Genomic DNA, 13,880 nt, shown 5'->3' on the forward strand with positions numbered 1-13,880 from the left:
AACAACAACAAAGTCTCTTATAGACATTGTATTATCTTTGTAAGATAATAAAATTAGCTAAACCCACTTTTTCTTATGTTTAATCTCTTTAAAGATAAATTCTGCTTTGAAATGCCATGATTGATTTGACAGACTAAGATGCGAAACTTTAGAGATTCAAATCAGAAAATATGAAAATTTCCAAGAATTCTGATTATATTGCTCAGAAAGATTTAGTTGTTCCATTTAAAGCTATGAGTTTTAAAATTTTACTGATTTACAAATGATCAAAATCATGTCTTACACCATCATCAATTCCAGATTCTAAATAGAGATGAAGTCATCTCTAGGGAAGCTTCCTTCAGGGAATTTGCAGTTGGGCTTCCCTGGTGGCTCAGATGGAAAAGAATCTGCCTGCAAGGCAGGAGATCTGGGTTTCATCACTGGGTCAGGAAGATCCCCTGCAGTAGGAAACAGCAACCTGCTATACTATTCTTGCCTTGAGAATTCCATGAACAGAGGAGCCTGGCGGGCTACATTCCATGGGGTCACAAAGAGCCGGACAAGACTGAGTGCTAGGGGCTGGTGCACTGGGAAGGCCCAGAGGGATGGGGTGGGGAGGGAGGTGGGAGGGGGGATCGGGATGGGGAGTACATGTAAATCCATGGCTGATTCATGTCAATGTATGGTAAAAACCACTACAATATTGTAAAATAATTAGCCTCCAACCAGTAAAAATAAATGGAAAAAAATAAAAAATTAAAAAATAAACCACATTATCTCTCCACCAAAAAAAAAAAAAAAGACTGAGTGACTAATACTTTCTTTCACTTTCAAACTCATTGGTAAAAGAGACCAGTTTCTGCATACATATTCGAATGCAGTTTTATTCCTTACCAACATTTAATCTGCACTATAGATTCTTTACCCTTATTGTTAGTCATTTAATTTCTCTCTGTTTTGGTATTAATAAATAGACTGGCATGATATGTATTTTTTATTTTTCCAAAATTCAATTGTAAGTATTAATTTTTTAATAAACTGCCTTTTGTACTGCTCTGATGAAAGGTCCCATGTAAATAGCAAATTTTCTTTGTGTTGTTTTTAATCTCTATGTGCATTTTATCTATTTTATATTTTAAGTTGTTTCAAGATAAAGTATAATTAAGATATTTAATATCAGGAAGTGATTTCATTTTTCTACCAAATAACTCCTCTTAAAAGATTCCTGAGAAAGTGAGTACTTGTTTATGTATAACACTTGGTGACTTGTTGACATATCTGTAAAATTACCCATGTAATTCTCAAGGTCAAATTACCCAAACAGTAGGAATAAAGCTAATTTAAAAACTGACTTCTTATGCACCACTTAGGAGACTGCTGTTTTTTCATTGCCAGCAGATTTTTTTTTGTATCTTCTTGCTTTATTTATGAATATTAGTTAATTACACACATACATACACATGTATACATATACACCACACACAATATATGTCTCCCCCTTTTAACCTACCACATAGTGTATACTATGTGATAATCACAGAAAACAAACAATTTTTAGCATATTAAGCTTTCCTTCAGGGAAATCTGACTTCCCTGGTGGCTCAGACGGTAAAGCATCTGCCTACAATGCAGGAGACCTGTGTTCGATCCCTGGGTTGGGAAGATCCTTTGGAGAAGGAAATGGCAACCCACTCGAGTACTCTTGCCTGGAAAATCCCATGGAGGAGCCTGGTAGGTTACAGTCCATGGGGTCGCAAAGAGTAGGACACGACTGAGTGACTTCACTTTCACTTCCAGGGAAATCTGAATAATACTACATAAATAAATAAAACTGTAAGGAGGCATAAAAATCACTCACGTTTATATTACATATGCTTGGGTTGATGGTGGTCTCAACCAGGGACACTTGTAAATATCTGCCATTTTCGGTTGCTACAATTTGGGCATTTCATCTGATATCTAGTGGGTAGAGTTCATTGCTACTGTCAAACATCTTACAATATGCATGACAGTCCTCAGACGCCCCAACAATGAATTATCTGGACCCAAATGTCACCAAGACCATGCTTGAGAAACTATAGACTACACTTCATATATAATAGAACTTTAAAAATTCATCTTCAACAATCAGGGTTTAATTTCCCTGGGTCTCTTTACAGCGTGGCATTGTGGGAAGAACAGGAGCTGGAAAAAGTTCCCTCATCACTGCTCTTTTTAGATTATCAGAACCTGAAGAACCTGACATTTGGATTGATGGGATCTGGACCACCAACATTGGACTTCATGATTTAAGGAAGAAAATGTCAGTTGCACCTCAGGTATGCACATCAGAGCATTCTCACATGTTCTTTTAATAAAGTGTATAAGTTTAATTGCTTTTAATTGGATTTTTATTTTCAAATTACATGAAAGGATTGATCCTTTTTTCCCCAATAGAGCACATTTTTAGCATCAGGTATTTTCAACAGACATTTTCATCGGATACCATGTTTTGTTTCTTTGTTCATTCGTTAGTTTGTGTGCATGTGATTTAATAACTTACTGAGATAGATTTCTGGACTCAGTCTTCCTCAGTTGCCACAATTTTATCCACTGATGATCACATAATTCTGAGAATCAAAGGATAAATGGCTTGTCTAGTTCTGGAGAGGTTCCTATAGGGAAACATGACTTTTAAGTGTTTTACAGATGGAATTTTGCTGTGGGAAATGAGGACATCTTTTCAAAGGTGATTATCTCCTTGGAGGACTTTCTGTGAAACTGTTGAGCTTTGAGAATTACGGGGTATATAGATGCTGGGGAGACATTGACAGTTCATCCATTAATAAATAATTTTCACCAGGGAAACAGTGTAGAATAGGGAGGTAGAGCAGGTAACTGAGAATTCTGTCTCTATGTACCTCAGTTTTCTCTCTCTTACAAGGTAACTAACAGTACCAACCCCTTGAGCTGTTGTGAAAACAAAATAGGTCACAAAGTGTGAAGTGCTTCACATACCCAGATGTGACTGCTGTGATGGTGGAGCACTGAGCTGGCCGTTGGCCAGTGCTTTCCTGGACTCTGATTCTGTTTTCTTATCTTCTGCATCGTAAAGAAGTATAACTTTCAGGGAGTGTTTTGGAGACTGGATTATATGCAGTGTAGACACTCCTGTCATTCCTTGTGGTTAATTTACTCAACATAATTTGGTGAATATTTACTGAGAAATTACTATCCTCCAGGTATATAGCCAAGGGCAACCTAGATTATGTGTCCTCATCTTCCATCCTGCACTCTGCTTGGACAGACTTACTGATTTAAAAAAGAAGAATTTGAATTTTTAAAAATATACTGGATAATCATCTGCTCATCAAAGGAAGCTCAGAAAAATACCCTCTTGAGATGAAAAACAGAAAGGAGATGAGAGAAAATGAGCCAGGCAATTGTGCTTCCTAGAATGTGGGTGTAATATGCCCTGAAATGCCTGTTTACTAGGAAGCATATAGAACATGGCACCCAAAGGGAAGGAGAATGTGGGCTTGGGTACAGCAGTTGCTACCTACCCGTGGCCTCTAAAATACCTGGAATTACTCTAAGTACTTTTGAAACCAAGATATTCTTTTCAGACTATAATGAAATGCCACATCACAACCTTTAAGATGTCTGCTGTCAGAAAAGAGAGAGAAAAAGAGAATGACAAGTGTTGGCAAAGATGTAGAGAAATTAGAAAACTTATTCATTGCTTGTAGGAATGTAAAATAGTACAGCCACTGTAGAAAGCAAGTTGGTGTTTGCTCAGAAAAGTTAGAAATAGAATTGTCATATGACCTAGCAATCCTATTTTAGATATTAAATGCAAAAGAATTGGAAGAAAGGTCTTGAAGAGATACCTCTACATGCATGTTATAACAGCATTATTCTCAACAGCAAAAAGGTGGAGGCGCACCCAAGAGTCCATGGGACATGACTGAGTGACTGTATTGAACTGAACTTGTATCCATCTAAATTCCACTTTATATGCCTTTTTCTCCAAGGTGCAATGTTGGTTGATCAAAGAGAGAGAGTCTAGAGAGAACTTGCAATGTGTAAAGGATCCCAGGAAACCATTTAGAAGGCAGACAGGGGTAGAATGTGTAAGAGTGTAGACCGAGTGTCAACATGACCCATAGTCTTACTCCTGCTCTGCCTCATATGACTGTGGGACCTTGAAGACATCACTTGGCTGCCAGGCTTCAGCATCCTCATCCTTAAATCAGTTCTGGGAATCATTGTCACACAGATTTGCTGTGAAGATGTAACGGGGTATTAAAATGTTTGTGCCCGTGTCTAGTTCTTAGGAAAGTTCAGTCAATAAGAACTGTTGTTATTCTTAAGGCTTGGGGCACAGACCTTTGGGTATTATTTCTGCTTAAGTAAAAAGAGTAACACCTTCTGGCGTGACTTTAATTTCTGCTTATGTGTTTATAGTCCTTGGTTATTTTCTTTATTGTTACAGTATAAACTAAGTTATTTTTATAAATATAAACAGTAAAGCAAAGAAACAAAAAACACAGTAGGAATTTTGGGGAAAAGTGTAACAGAGAAATGTATCTGATGTTTTCCACCGAGAGCAAGAAGACAGATTAGCATTTTTTTGTACTTTGATTTCTGGCTCCCCTCCCACCAGTTTCTCTCCTGATCACCACCTTATACACACTGGCACTTTCTCATTTACTTACTTATACACCAAGACCTGTGGCCTTCTCAGCCTGCCTCACACTCTCAACTCTTTTCTTCATTTCCTTGAGGAAAGAGCCTATATTTCTCATGTCTCTTCCTCTAGTGCTTGTTATAATCCTTGGCAAGTTACATGAGTATTGATAATTCCTAATGTTTGTGGAATGATTAACATGTCTTAGCCACTTATCCTACCACTTCCTGCTTAATTCTCACAATTCTTTTGTTATCCTTACCTGACAGATTTAAAAATTGAGGCACTGGGAGCTTATCCCACTTATCAAGTAAGGGACAGAGTCAGGATTTATTTTGTGTATGTCTGTTTATTTTTTAAATTGAAGCATAGTTGATTCACAGTGTTTCAGTAGTACAGCCAAGAGGTTCAGATATATATATTTATATATATAATTATATATATTTATATATAATTATATATATGCATGTATATACACACATATTTTTTCAGATCCTTTTATCATAGGTTATTGCAAGATATTACATATAGTTCCCTGTTCTATAAGTAGATCCTTTTAATCTTTTTGTATATAGTAGTGTGTATCCATTATTACCAGATTTCTAATTTATCCCTCCCTATCTCTTTTCCTTTGGTAGCCATTATTTGTTTTATATGTCTGTGAGTCTATTTCTGGGTTGTAAATAAGTTAATTTCTATCATTTTTTAAGACTCCATATATAAGCGACCTCATATGATGTTTGTCTTTCTCTGTCTGACTTACTTCACTTAGCCTAACAATCTCTGGGTCCTTCCTTGTTGCTGCAAGTGGCATTATTTGTTTCATTTATATGGCTGATAATATTCCATTGTGTGTGCATGTGTGAGTATACTCCACATCTTCTTCATCCATTCATCTGTCTATGGACATATCTTGGCTGTTGTTAAGTAGTTCTGCTGTGATCACTTGGGTGCATGTATCTTTTTGAATAAAGGTTTTTATCTATTTCTGGATATATGCTGAGGAGTGGAGTTGCTGGATCACATGGGAACTCTTTTTCTGCTTTTTAAGGAACCTCCACATTGTTTTCCATAATAGCTGCACCAGTTTCCATTCCCACCAACAGTGTAGGAAGGTACCCTTTCTCCACACCCTTTCCAGCATTTATTATTTGCAGACTTTTTCATGATGGCCATTCTGACCAGTGTGAAGTCATACCTCATTGTAGTTTTGATCTGTATTTCTCTAATAGTGATGTTGAGTATCTTTTCATATGCCTTTCGGCCATCTGTATTTTTCTTTGGAGAAATGTCTATTTAGATCTTTGGTCCATTTTTTGATTGGGTTGTTTCTGTCTTTGATATTGAGCTGTATAACTGTTGTATATACAGAAATCTCTTGCATTTATATAGACTAAAACAAAGTATCAGAAAGAGAAATTAGGGAAACAACCTCATTGGGCATCATGTCAAAGGGAAAAAAATAAAAAATAAAAACAATGCTAGGAATAACTAAGAATAAACCTACCTAAGAAGGCAAAAGACCCTTAATCTATAAGACGCTGATGAAAGAAATTGAAGACAACACAGACAGATGGAAAGTTATACTGTGTTCTTAGATTGAAAGGATCAATATTGTTAAAAATGACAAAACTATACAAGGCCATTTACAGATTCAGTGCAATCCCTATCAAATTACCAATGGCATTTTTCACAGAACTAGAACAAAAGAAATTTTAAAAAAATTATACGGAGACAGGAAAGACCTCAAATAGCCAAAACCATCTTGAGAAAGAACACAGCAGGAGGATTCAAAATCTCTGACTTCTGACTGTACTACAGAGACACAATAAAGAAAAGTATGTTCCTGTCACAGAAACCAGGCACATAGATTAATGGAACAGGATAAAAAACCCAGGGATAAACCCACGCACTTATGGTCAGTTAATCTAAGACAAAAGAGGTAAGAATATTAATGGATTAAAGACAGTCTCTCAATAAATAGTGCCAGAAAATCTGGGCAACTATATGTAAAAGAATGAAATTAGAACTTTCTCTAATAACATAGACAAAAATAAAGTCAAAATAAATTAAAGACCTAAAGATTTGTAAGACAAGATCCTAGAGGAAAACATAGAATACTCTTTGACATAAATCACAGCAATATGTTTGTGGATCTGTCCCCTAAAGTCATGGAAACAGAAGCAAGAATAAAGGGGGCCTAGTTAAAAGAATCGAAGCACCAAGTAAACCATAAATAAAACTGAAACAACAGCCTCTGGGAGGGAAGGAAATATGTGCAAATGTTGCAACCAGCAAGGTATTAATTTCCAAAATATACTAACAGTGTTCAAATTTAAAGAGAGTCCCAGCTCCAGAGCCTGGGCAGCAAATTACTCTGCTTGTGCCTTCATGTGGGTGTTGAGTGTGGTTCACGTACAGTTGATTTGTATCATGATCCATGTGCCTCTGTGTGTATACACACATACACACAGAGGAACAAAAATTTCACAAATAACATTACTCTTGCTCTGTGCTCTGATATTTTCTGTGATACCAGTTCTATTCTAGTTCATATAAATGATAAAATGATGGTCACAAGGCACAAAATTGATTTCCTGATCCATTCGTTGCACCTGCATTTTGACAAACACGGCCTTTTATCACTGTCCCCCTGCTGGGGGCTTCTGGTCCATGTTAACATCACAGCAGGAGCTTCCCTGTTATTCCAGATTCTCAGAGCAGCCCTGCAAGGCTAACCCCAGTTTGCAGTAAATCTTGGGAAGGTTAATAATTTACCCTGAGTCTAATAACTATGAGCAGTAAAATCAGAACTGAGAATTGTCTGACTCCAAGTTTATTTTTTTTCAATAAATGTTAGTTGAACTAAATGATGTTCTCATCAGATATTTTCCTGAATTTTTTAACATAACATAACATAACATTTTATGTTAAAAAATCCTCAAAAGTTTTCCCCAAACCATAACAAAAGTGAATAAGTATGGAGCAAAGCCAAAAGATACTACTCCTACTGTCCTGTCCCTTATTTGGACAGTATCAGTTTTGAAATGGGTTTATTTGTTTATGTGTCTTGGACTAATAAGTGTCAGGAAAACATACTCAAAATCTTATCCCTCCTGAATCAAGAGCCCTTTGTCTTTACAATGTCTTACTGGCTCAGAGATGAAGAAAGTCTGTTGGTTTGGTTACATGAAGTTAACTTGTCTAAGTGCAGAGAACTTAAATCTCTCTTCCCCCCAAATGAGTAGGAAGCAGTGATGCTTGTATCTCAACACCCTAATTTAGGGAACCTGGGGAGCTGAGAGCAGACTGTGCAGAAGGGGAGCCCAGGGCTGTTTCTTTGAGTTGCCCCACTCGGGTGAGCCACTCAGATAATGAACTCGCAGCATCTTCCCTGGCTGCCCTGTGATCCTTGGAGCAGCAGCGAGCTTCTGGGGTCCTCTGTCTACCTCTCTCCCAGGTTCATCCCACCATCCTGCTGACCCTGCATGAGCAGATCAGAATTGGGGGAAAGGGGATAGCAGCAAGGATCTGGGTAGGAACCAGAGACAGGGGAGTAGAGACATAGACCATCAGTCCTGGGGGGATCTTTTGAAGATGAATACTGTGTTTTTAAGAAGGTACTCCTCAGTTTGTGTTCAAAATTCAGGAATGAGCAAAAATGAAAGCTCCTCATAAGTTATTTCCTTGAACAGAGCAAGTAGGATGTATGTTCATCCTTTGTGCTGAGAATCTGAAGTAGGCTGATGTACAAAGTAGGTTGATGAACAAAGGATGTATGTTCATCCTTTGTGCTGAGGATCTGAAGTAGTTAAGTATGTTTCCCAGAAAGAACACTGACTGAGATTATGTTCAGGGAGCAGCTGCTTATCTGAAAGGATCTGGAAAATGAAGTGAAGATGGAGAAAAGAGGAATACTGGGGAGCAGCCTCCCCTTGATTGGCCATGTCATCTGTTTTAACCTCATGGAAACAACTGAAGGATGAGAAATTGCCTGCATGTAGGAATCTTAGGGTTGATAATTACAAAGAGTAAAAAAGTTTTGTGAAACTCTGAAGTAGAATGATGGTTCCCCTAACAAGGAACTCTTACTATTGCACAGATGGTTGTTTGGTCTTGGTCCTAAATTCAAGAATTTTAAGGAAGACCTTAAATTTGCGTTTTGGGAGTTTTCAGTTCAGTAATCATTTTGAAATGTATGAGCAGTGATTTCACCACTTTGGAGGCATATTGGCCACTTAATCAACTTTGTGCAATAAAGCTCCTATATAATGTCTTTTTATGTAGGATTTTGCTTAGGGATACACATTTTTTGGTGGCACACCCTGAGTCTTCTCATTCATTTGTCACTCACCAGATTTAAAACAGAGACAATATTGACAGAAGGTATAGGAGGCTGTCTGAGTGTCATTCTTCTTCATGACTAGGAAAAAGAAATATCTGTCTTTTTCATCTTCTCAGGCTTTTGTGAAGTGAGGAGGAAAGTCTATCCCCAAGGCCAGGCAGGATTTTTGAGGCTGGTGATTCCGAGCAGTTCCGGGCACTTGTGGAAGCGTCAGGTCTCCCCTTGTTCCCACACATGTGCATCCCCTTGTTCTGCCCTCTTCACTGAAAGGAACCAGTTGGGCTCTTCTCTACTGCTCCTATTCTTGTGGCCTGGATTATTAGAGCCTTCCAGAGGAAAATGTAAATGGCCTACAGGAGTTTTGTACAAGATTCTCTCTTGAAACTTAGAAAAAGGGAAAGGAAATTGAAGTTGCTCGGTCATGTTGGACTCTTTGCAATCCAGTGGACTGCAGCCTACCAGGCTCCTTCGTCCATGGGATTCGTCAGGCAAGAATACTGGAGTGGGTTGCCATTTCCTTCTCCAGGGGATCTTGCTGACCCAGGGATCGAAACTGGGTCTCCTGCATTGCAGACAGACATTTTACCCTCTGAGCCACCAGGGAAGTCCTGAAACTTGGAAGGACACATACATTTCTAGGGCAGTTTACTTGTGGCTCCTCCAAAAGTTGAACAGGAAAAGTTATTTGAATAATTTTATTATGACCCAGTCATAATGGGTTTCAGGTCATCCTGACCTTGCAGTTAGTAGTAAGGAGGCTCTGTGAGGCAGGTCATCCTGACACACAGGTGGGAGAATGTGGGGATCAGGTTGACGCAGAATCCGAGGAGATCTCTCCATGGACAGAGGTGCTGCAGACCCCAGGAGATGACTTCTCTTTGCACGTGTGGGGATGTTCCTTTCACACAAGTGGAGAGATTCCATATCCTAGAAGACTGTTTGACCAGCGGAGAAAAGAGCCTAGTTTATTCTTCAGTGCCAATGTGTAAATATTTAATGGTTTGAGTCACAATGGTTTGCTTTGAGTCAGAAACCTCAACTAATCATGCTATTGATATTTCCCAGTCACACTAAGATTGACAATTAATTTATGTAGATCTTGATGTAAAGTTTCTCCAGTAATTATATCCTAAGTTTGCATGTGTGTGCTTAAGCCCATGGTCCCAGGAAACCTTTTTTTTAAAAAATAATTAAATCCTTTCTCTTCAGTTTTTCTCTTAAGATAAAAAACTTCTTCAACACTTTTTTCTTCTTTTAATGTTCAATAGTCTGGAGGATATTTTGTAGCACACTTTGTACATGGAAAATTATTTTATAGATAATGTTTTCTAAATATACATTTGCAATTTGATTATTAATAATTATAGTAATTTTGATATTTTATATTTTAATTATGTTCTGTAAGCATTGGGATATAATGAAAAGTGGTTAAGGTAATGACATTCAGTATTTTGGGGCATTTAGGAACCTGTTTTATTCACTGGAACAATGAAGAAAAATCTGGATCCTTTTAATGAACATACAGATGAGGAACTATGGAATGCCTTAGAAGAGGTAATTTATTAATATTAAATATAATTAACTGTTAGCATCAGTATCCATGCATGTACATTTTGAGTATTGCAGGTAATTAAGAGGAGCTTTACAGTTTAACTGACTTTGTTTACCTCCTATAAGAACACTGATGACATGTGTACACTTACAATGTTTATTAATTAATGATGATGAAAACCAAGAACATAATGCTATGTTTCCATTTTAGCTTTTTCCTTAAAGCCTTGAATGACTAGGCACACTATCTTGCCCTTTGCAGAGCACTAAATTAGATGTTAAAGCTATGGGATAAAATTCTACTAGTGATCTAGTGAAGTCATTACCTTAATCACCTTCCAGTGTTCATTTTATTCCTCTGGTCTTAGGGAACATCTACTAAGTGGAGACAGTAGTAGTTTTTCATTATTAACTGAAAGATGTGAATGAGGTCAGACCAGTAAAATGAGGAAGTTTCATAGTAAAGTGTCTATAAAAGTATATTTTATAGTTGGAATATGAGAAGAAGATAGAAAAAAGAGATTCATGCAGTCATATCTGACTCTTTGTGATCCCACAGACTGTAGCCTGCCAGGCTCCTCTGTCCATGGACTTCTCCAGGCAAGAATACTGGAGTGGGTTGCCTTTCTGTCCTCCAGGGGATCTCCCCAACCCAGGGATCGAACCTGAATCTCCCACATTGCAGGCAGATTCTTTATTGTCTGAGCCACCAGGGAAGCCCTGGAATATGAGAATGATTATTTATTGGTGATTATGTCATTTTAATGCTGAAGCATGAATGCAGGTAACGGAACCCTGGAGAATTTGCTAAGCTCTTATGTGGAGAGGTTCATTTCTGGAGAATTTTCTGTCATTTTTTGTATCATGTTTCCCCTTGCCCCACTTCTTTGAATTCCCTTACCCTTGCATGAAACATTTTTGACTATTATCTTGCTGTTGGTTTGAATATTTAGTGTTGCCCTCATTTTACAAATTGCTTCTACTGAGGGCAGAAACTCTAGACTTCTAAACCATAGACAGTCTTTTAATTTTTCATAGGACCTAGCTCAGTCTTGTGCTTCTAAAAAGTAAGCATGTGCATTCCTATACACTAACAATGAAAGATCAGAAAGAGAAATTAGGAAAGGATCCTGTTACCATTGCAACAAAAAGAATAAAATACATAAGAATAAACCTACTTAAGTAGGCAAAAGATCAGTACTCAAAAAACTGTAATTTACTGACAAAGGAAACCAAAGTTGACACAAACAGATTGAAAGATATATTCTTGGATTTGAAGAATCAAAATTGTGAAAATGACTATACTACCCAAAGAGTCTACAGATTCAATACAATCCCTGTCAAATCACCAATGGCATTTTTCATAGAGTTAGGGCAAAAAATTTTACAATTTATGTGGAAACACAGAAGATCCCAAATAGCCAAAGCAATCTTAAGAAAGAAAATATGAAGCTGGGGATTAGGTTCCTTAACTTCAGACTACATTATTAAGTTGGCCAAAAAGTTCATTACATAAGATATTATAGAAAGACCCAAATGAGCTTTTTGACAAATTCAGTGCAGAACTACAGTAATCAAGATGGCATGGTACTGGCACAGACACACAAAAAAACAGAAATATAGATCAATGGAACAGTATAAAAAGCCCAGAGATAAAGTCACCTAGTCTATGACAAAGGAGTCAAGAATCTAGCATGGAGAAAAGACATCTCTTCAATAAGTGGTGCTGGGAAAATTGGACAGCTACATGTAAAAGAATGAAATTAGAATACTCCTTAATACCATATTGGAGAAGGAAATGGCAACCCACTCCAGTATTCTTGCCTAGAGAATCCTGTGGACAGAGGAGCCCGGTGGACTGCTGTTCATAGGGTCGCACAGTCAGACACAACTGAAGCGACTTAGCATGCACGCATGCATTGGAGAAGGAAATGGCAACCCACTCCAGTATCCCTGCCTGGAGAATTCCAGGACAGAGGAGCCTGGTAGGCTGCCGTCTATGGGGTCACACAGAGTTGGACACGACTGAAGAGACTTAGCAGCAGCAGCAACTAATACCATATACAAAAATAAACTCAAAATGGATTAAAGACCTAAATGTAAGACCAGACCCAATAAAACTCTTAGAGAAAACAAAGGAAAAACACTCTTTGACATAAATAACTACCAAATTTTTATTGCTCTCTTCATTTCAGAGAAGTGTGGCATAGTTCTTTAAATTTTTTTTGTTACACAAATCCGAGTAATTGTTCATGTTGCTTTGAATTGATGTATTTGTCATTTGGTGTTACCCTTCCAAGCAAGCTCTGAAGTCTGTAATATGTAGATTAGCCTTGACTGTGAGCAGGCTGATTTGGATGGAGGTCATACATTTCCAGCCAGAAATTCTGGTTTCTGAAGGATGTCAGCACTGAGTCTTTACACACCCACCTGGCTTTCCAGCAACGTGAGGATTTTGTTTTCCTAAATCGGGCCAATTGCTTTACCTTTTCCTGCCCCCAAAGAAGTGCACCTCTGATCATTTAAGTCTTTGAGTCTATAGTGAAATTCTAGAAGAGAAGAGGGAAGAGCAGTTAACTATCAAATGTAATTAGATAGGATGATCCACTGATCTTGCTGAAGAATGCTGAAGAAGCTGCAGTTGAAAGTGAAACAGGAAAGTGAAAAAGTTGGCTTAAAACTCAAGATTCAGAAAACAAAGATCATGGCATCTGATCCTATCACTTCATGGCAAATAAATGGGGAAACAATGGAAACACTGAAAGACTTTTTTGGGGTGGGCTCCAAAATCACTGCAGATGGTGACTGCAGCCATGAAATTAAAAGACGCTAGCTCCTTGGAAGAAAAGCTGTGACCAATCTCAACAGCATATTACTTTAAATATTACATTACTTTGCCAACAAAGTTCCTTCTACTCAAAGTTATGGTTTTTCTAGTAATCATGTGAGAGTTGGACTATAAAGAAAGCTGAGCACCGAAGAATTGATGACTTTGAACTCTGGTGTTGGAGAAGACTCTTAAGAGTCCCTTGAACTGCAAGGAAATCCAACTAGTCCATCCCAAAGGAAATCAGTCCTGAATATTCACTGGTAGGACTGATGCTGGAGCTGAAACTCCAATACTTTGGCTACCTGATGTGAAGAACTGACTCATTGGAAAAGACCCTGATGCTGGGAAAGATTGAAGGCAGGAAGAGAAGGGGACGACAGAGGATGAGATGGTTGGATAGTATCACTGACTTGATGGACATGAGTTTGAGTAAGCTCCGGGAGTTGGTGATGGACAGGGAAACCTGGTGTTGTGTAGTCCATGGGGTTGCAAAGAGTAGGACA

General features: G+C 38.0%; 2 protein-coding genes across 2 annotated transcripts in view; both read left to right on the forward strand.

Moving 5' to 3' along the window:
* Positions 1-13,880, forward strand: part of LOC122687096 (ATP-binding cassette sub-family C member 4-like) — an 860,243-nt gene that overhangs the window by 283,789 nt on the left and 562,574 nt on the right. The window lies entirely within an intron of this gene.
* The window catches only part of LOC122687106 (ATP-binding cassette sub-family C member 4-like), a 132,467-nt gene that overhangs the window by 102,654 nt on the left and 15,933 nt on the right, over positions 1-13,880 (forward strand). The window contains 2 exon segments of the mRNA XM_043892545.1: positions 2,142-2,300; positions 10,461-10,550. Of these exon segments, the coding sequence (XP_043748480.1) occupies positions 2,142-2,300; positions 10,461-10,550 (249 nt within the window).

The sequence above is a fragment of the Cervus elaphus genome, chromosome 30 (genome assembly GCF_910594005.1).
Source record: "Cervus elaphus chromosome 30, mCerEla1.1, whole genome shotgun sequence".
NCBI classification, from domain to species: Eukaryota; Metazoa; Chordata; class Mammalia; order Artiodactyla; family Cervidae; genus Cervus; species Cervus elaphus.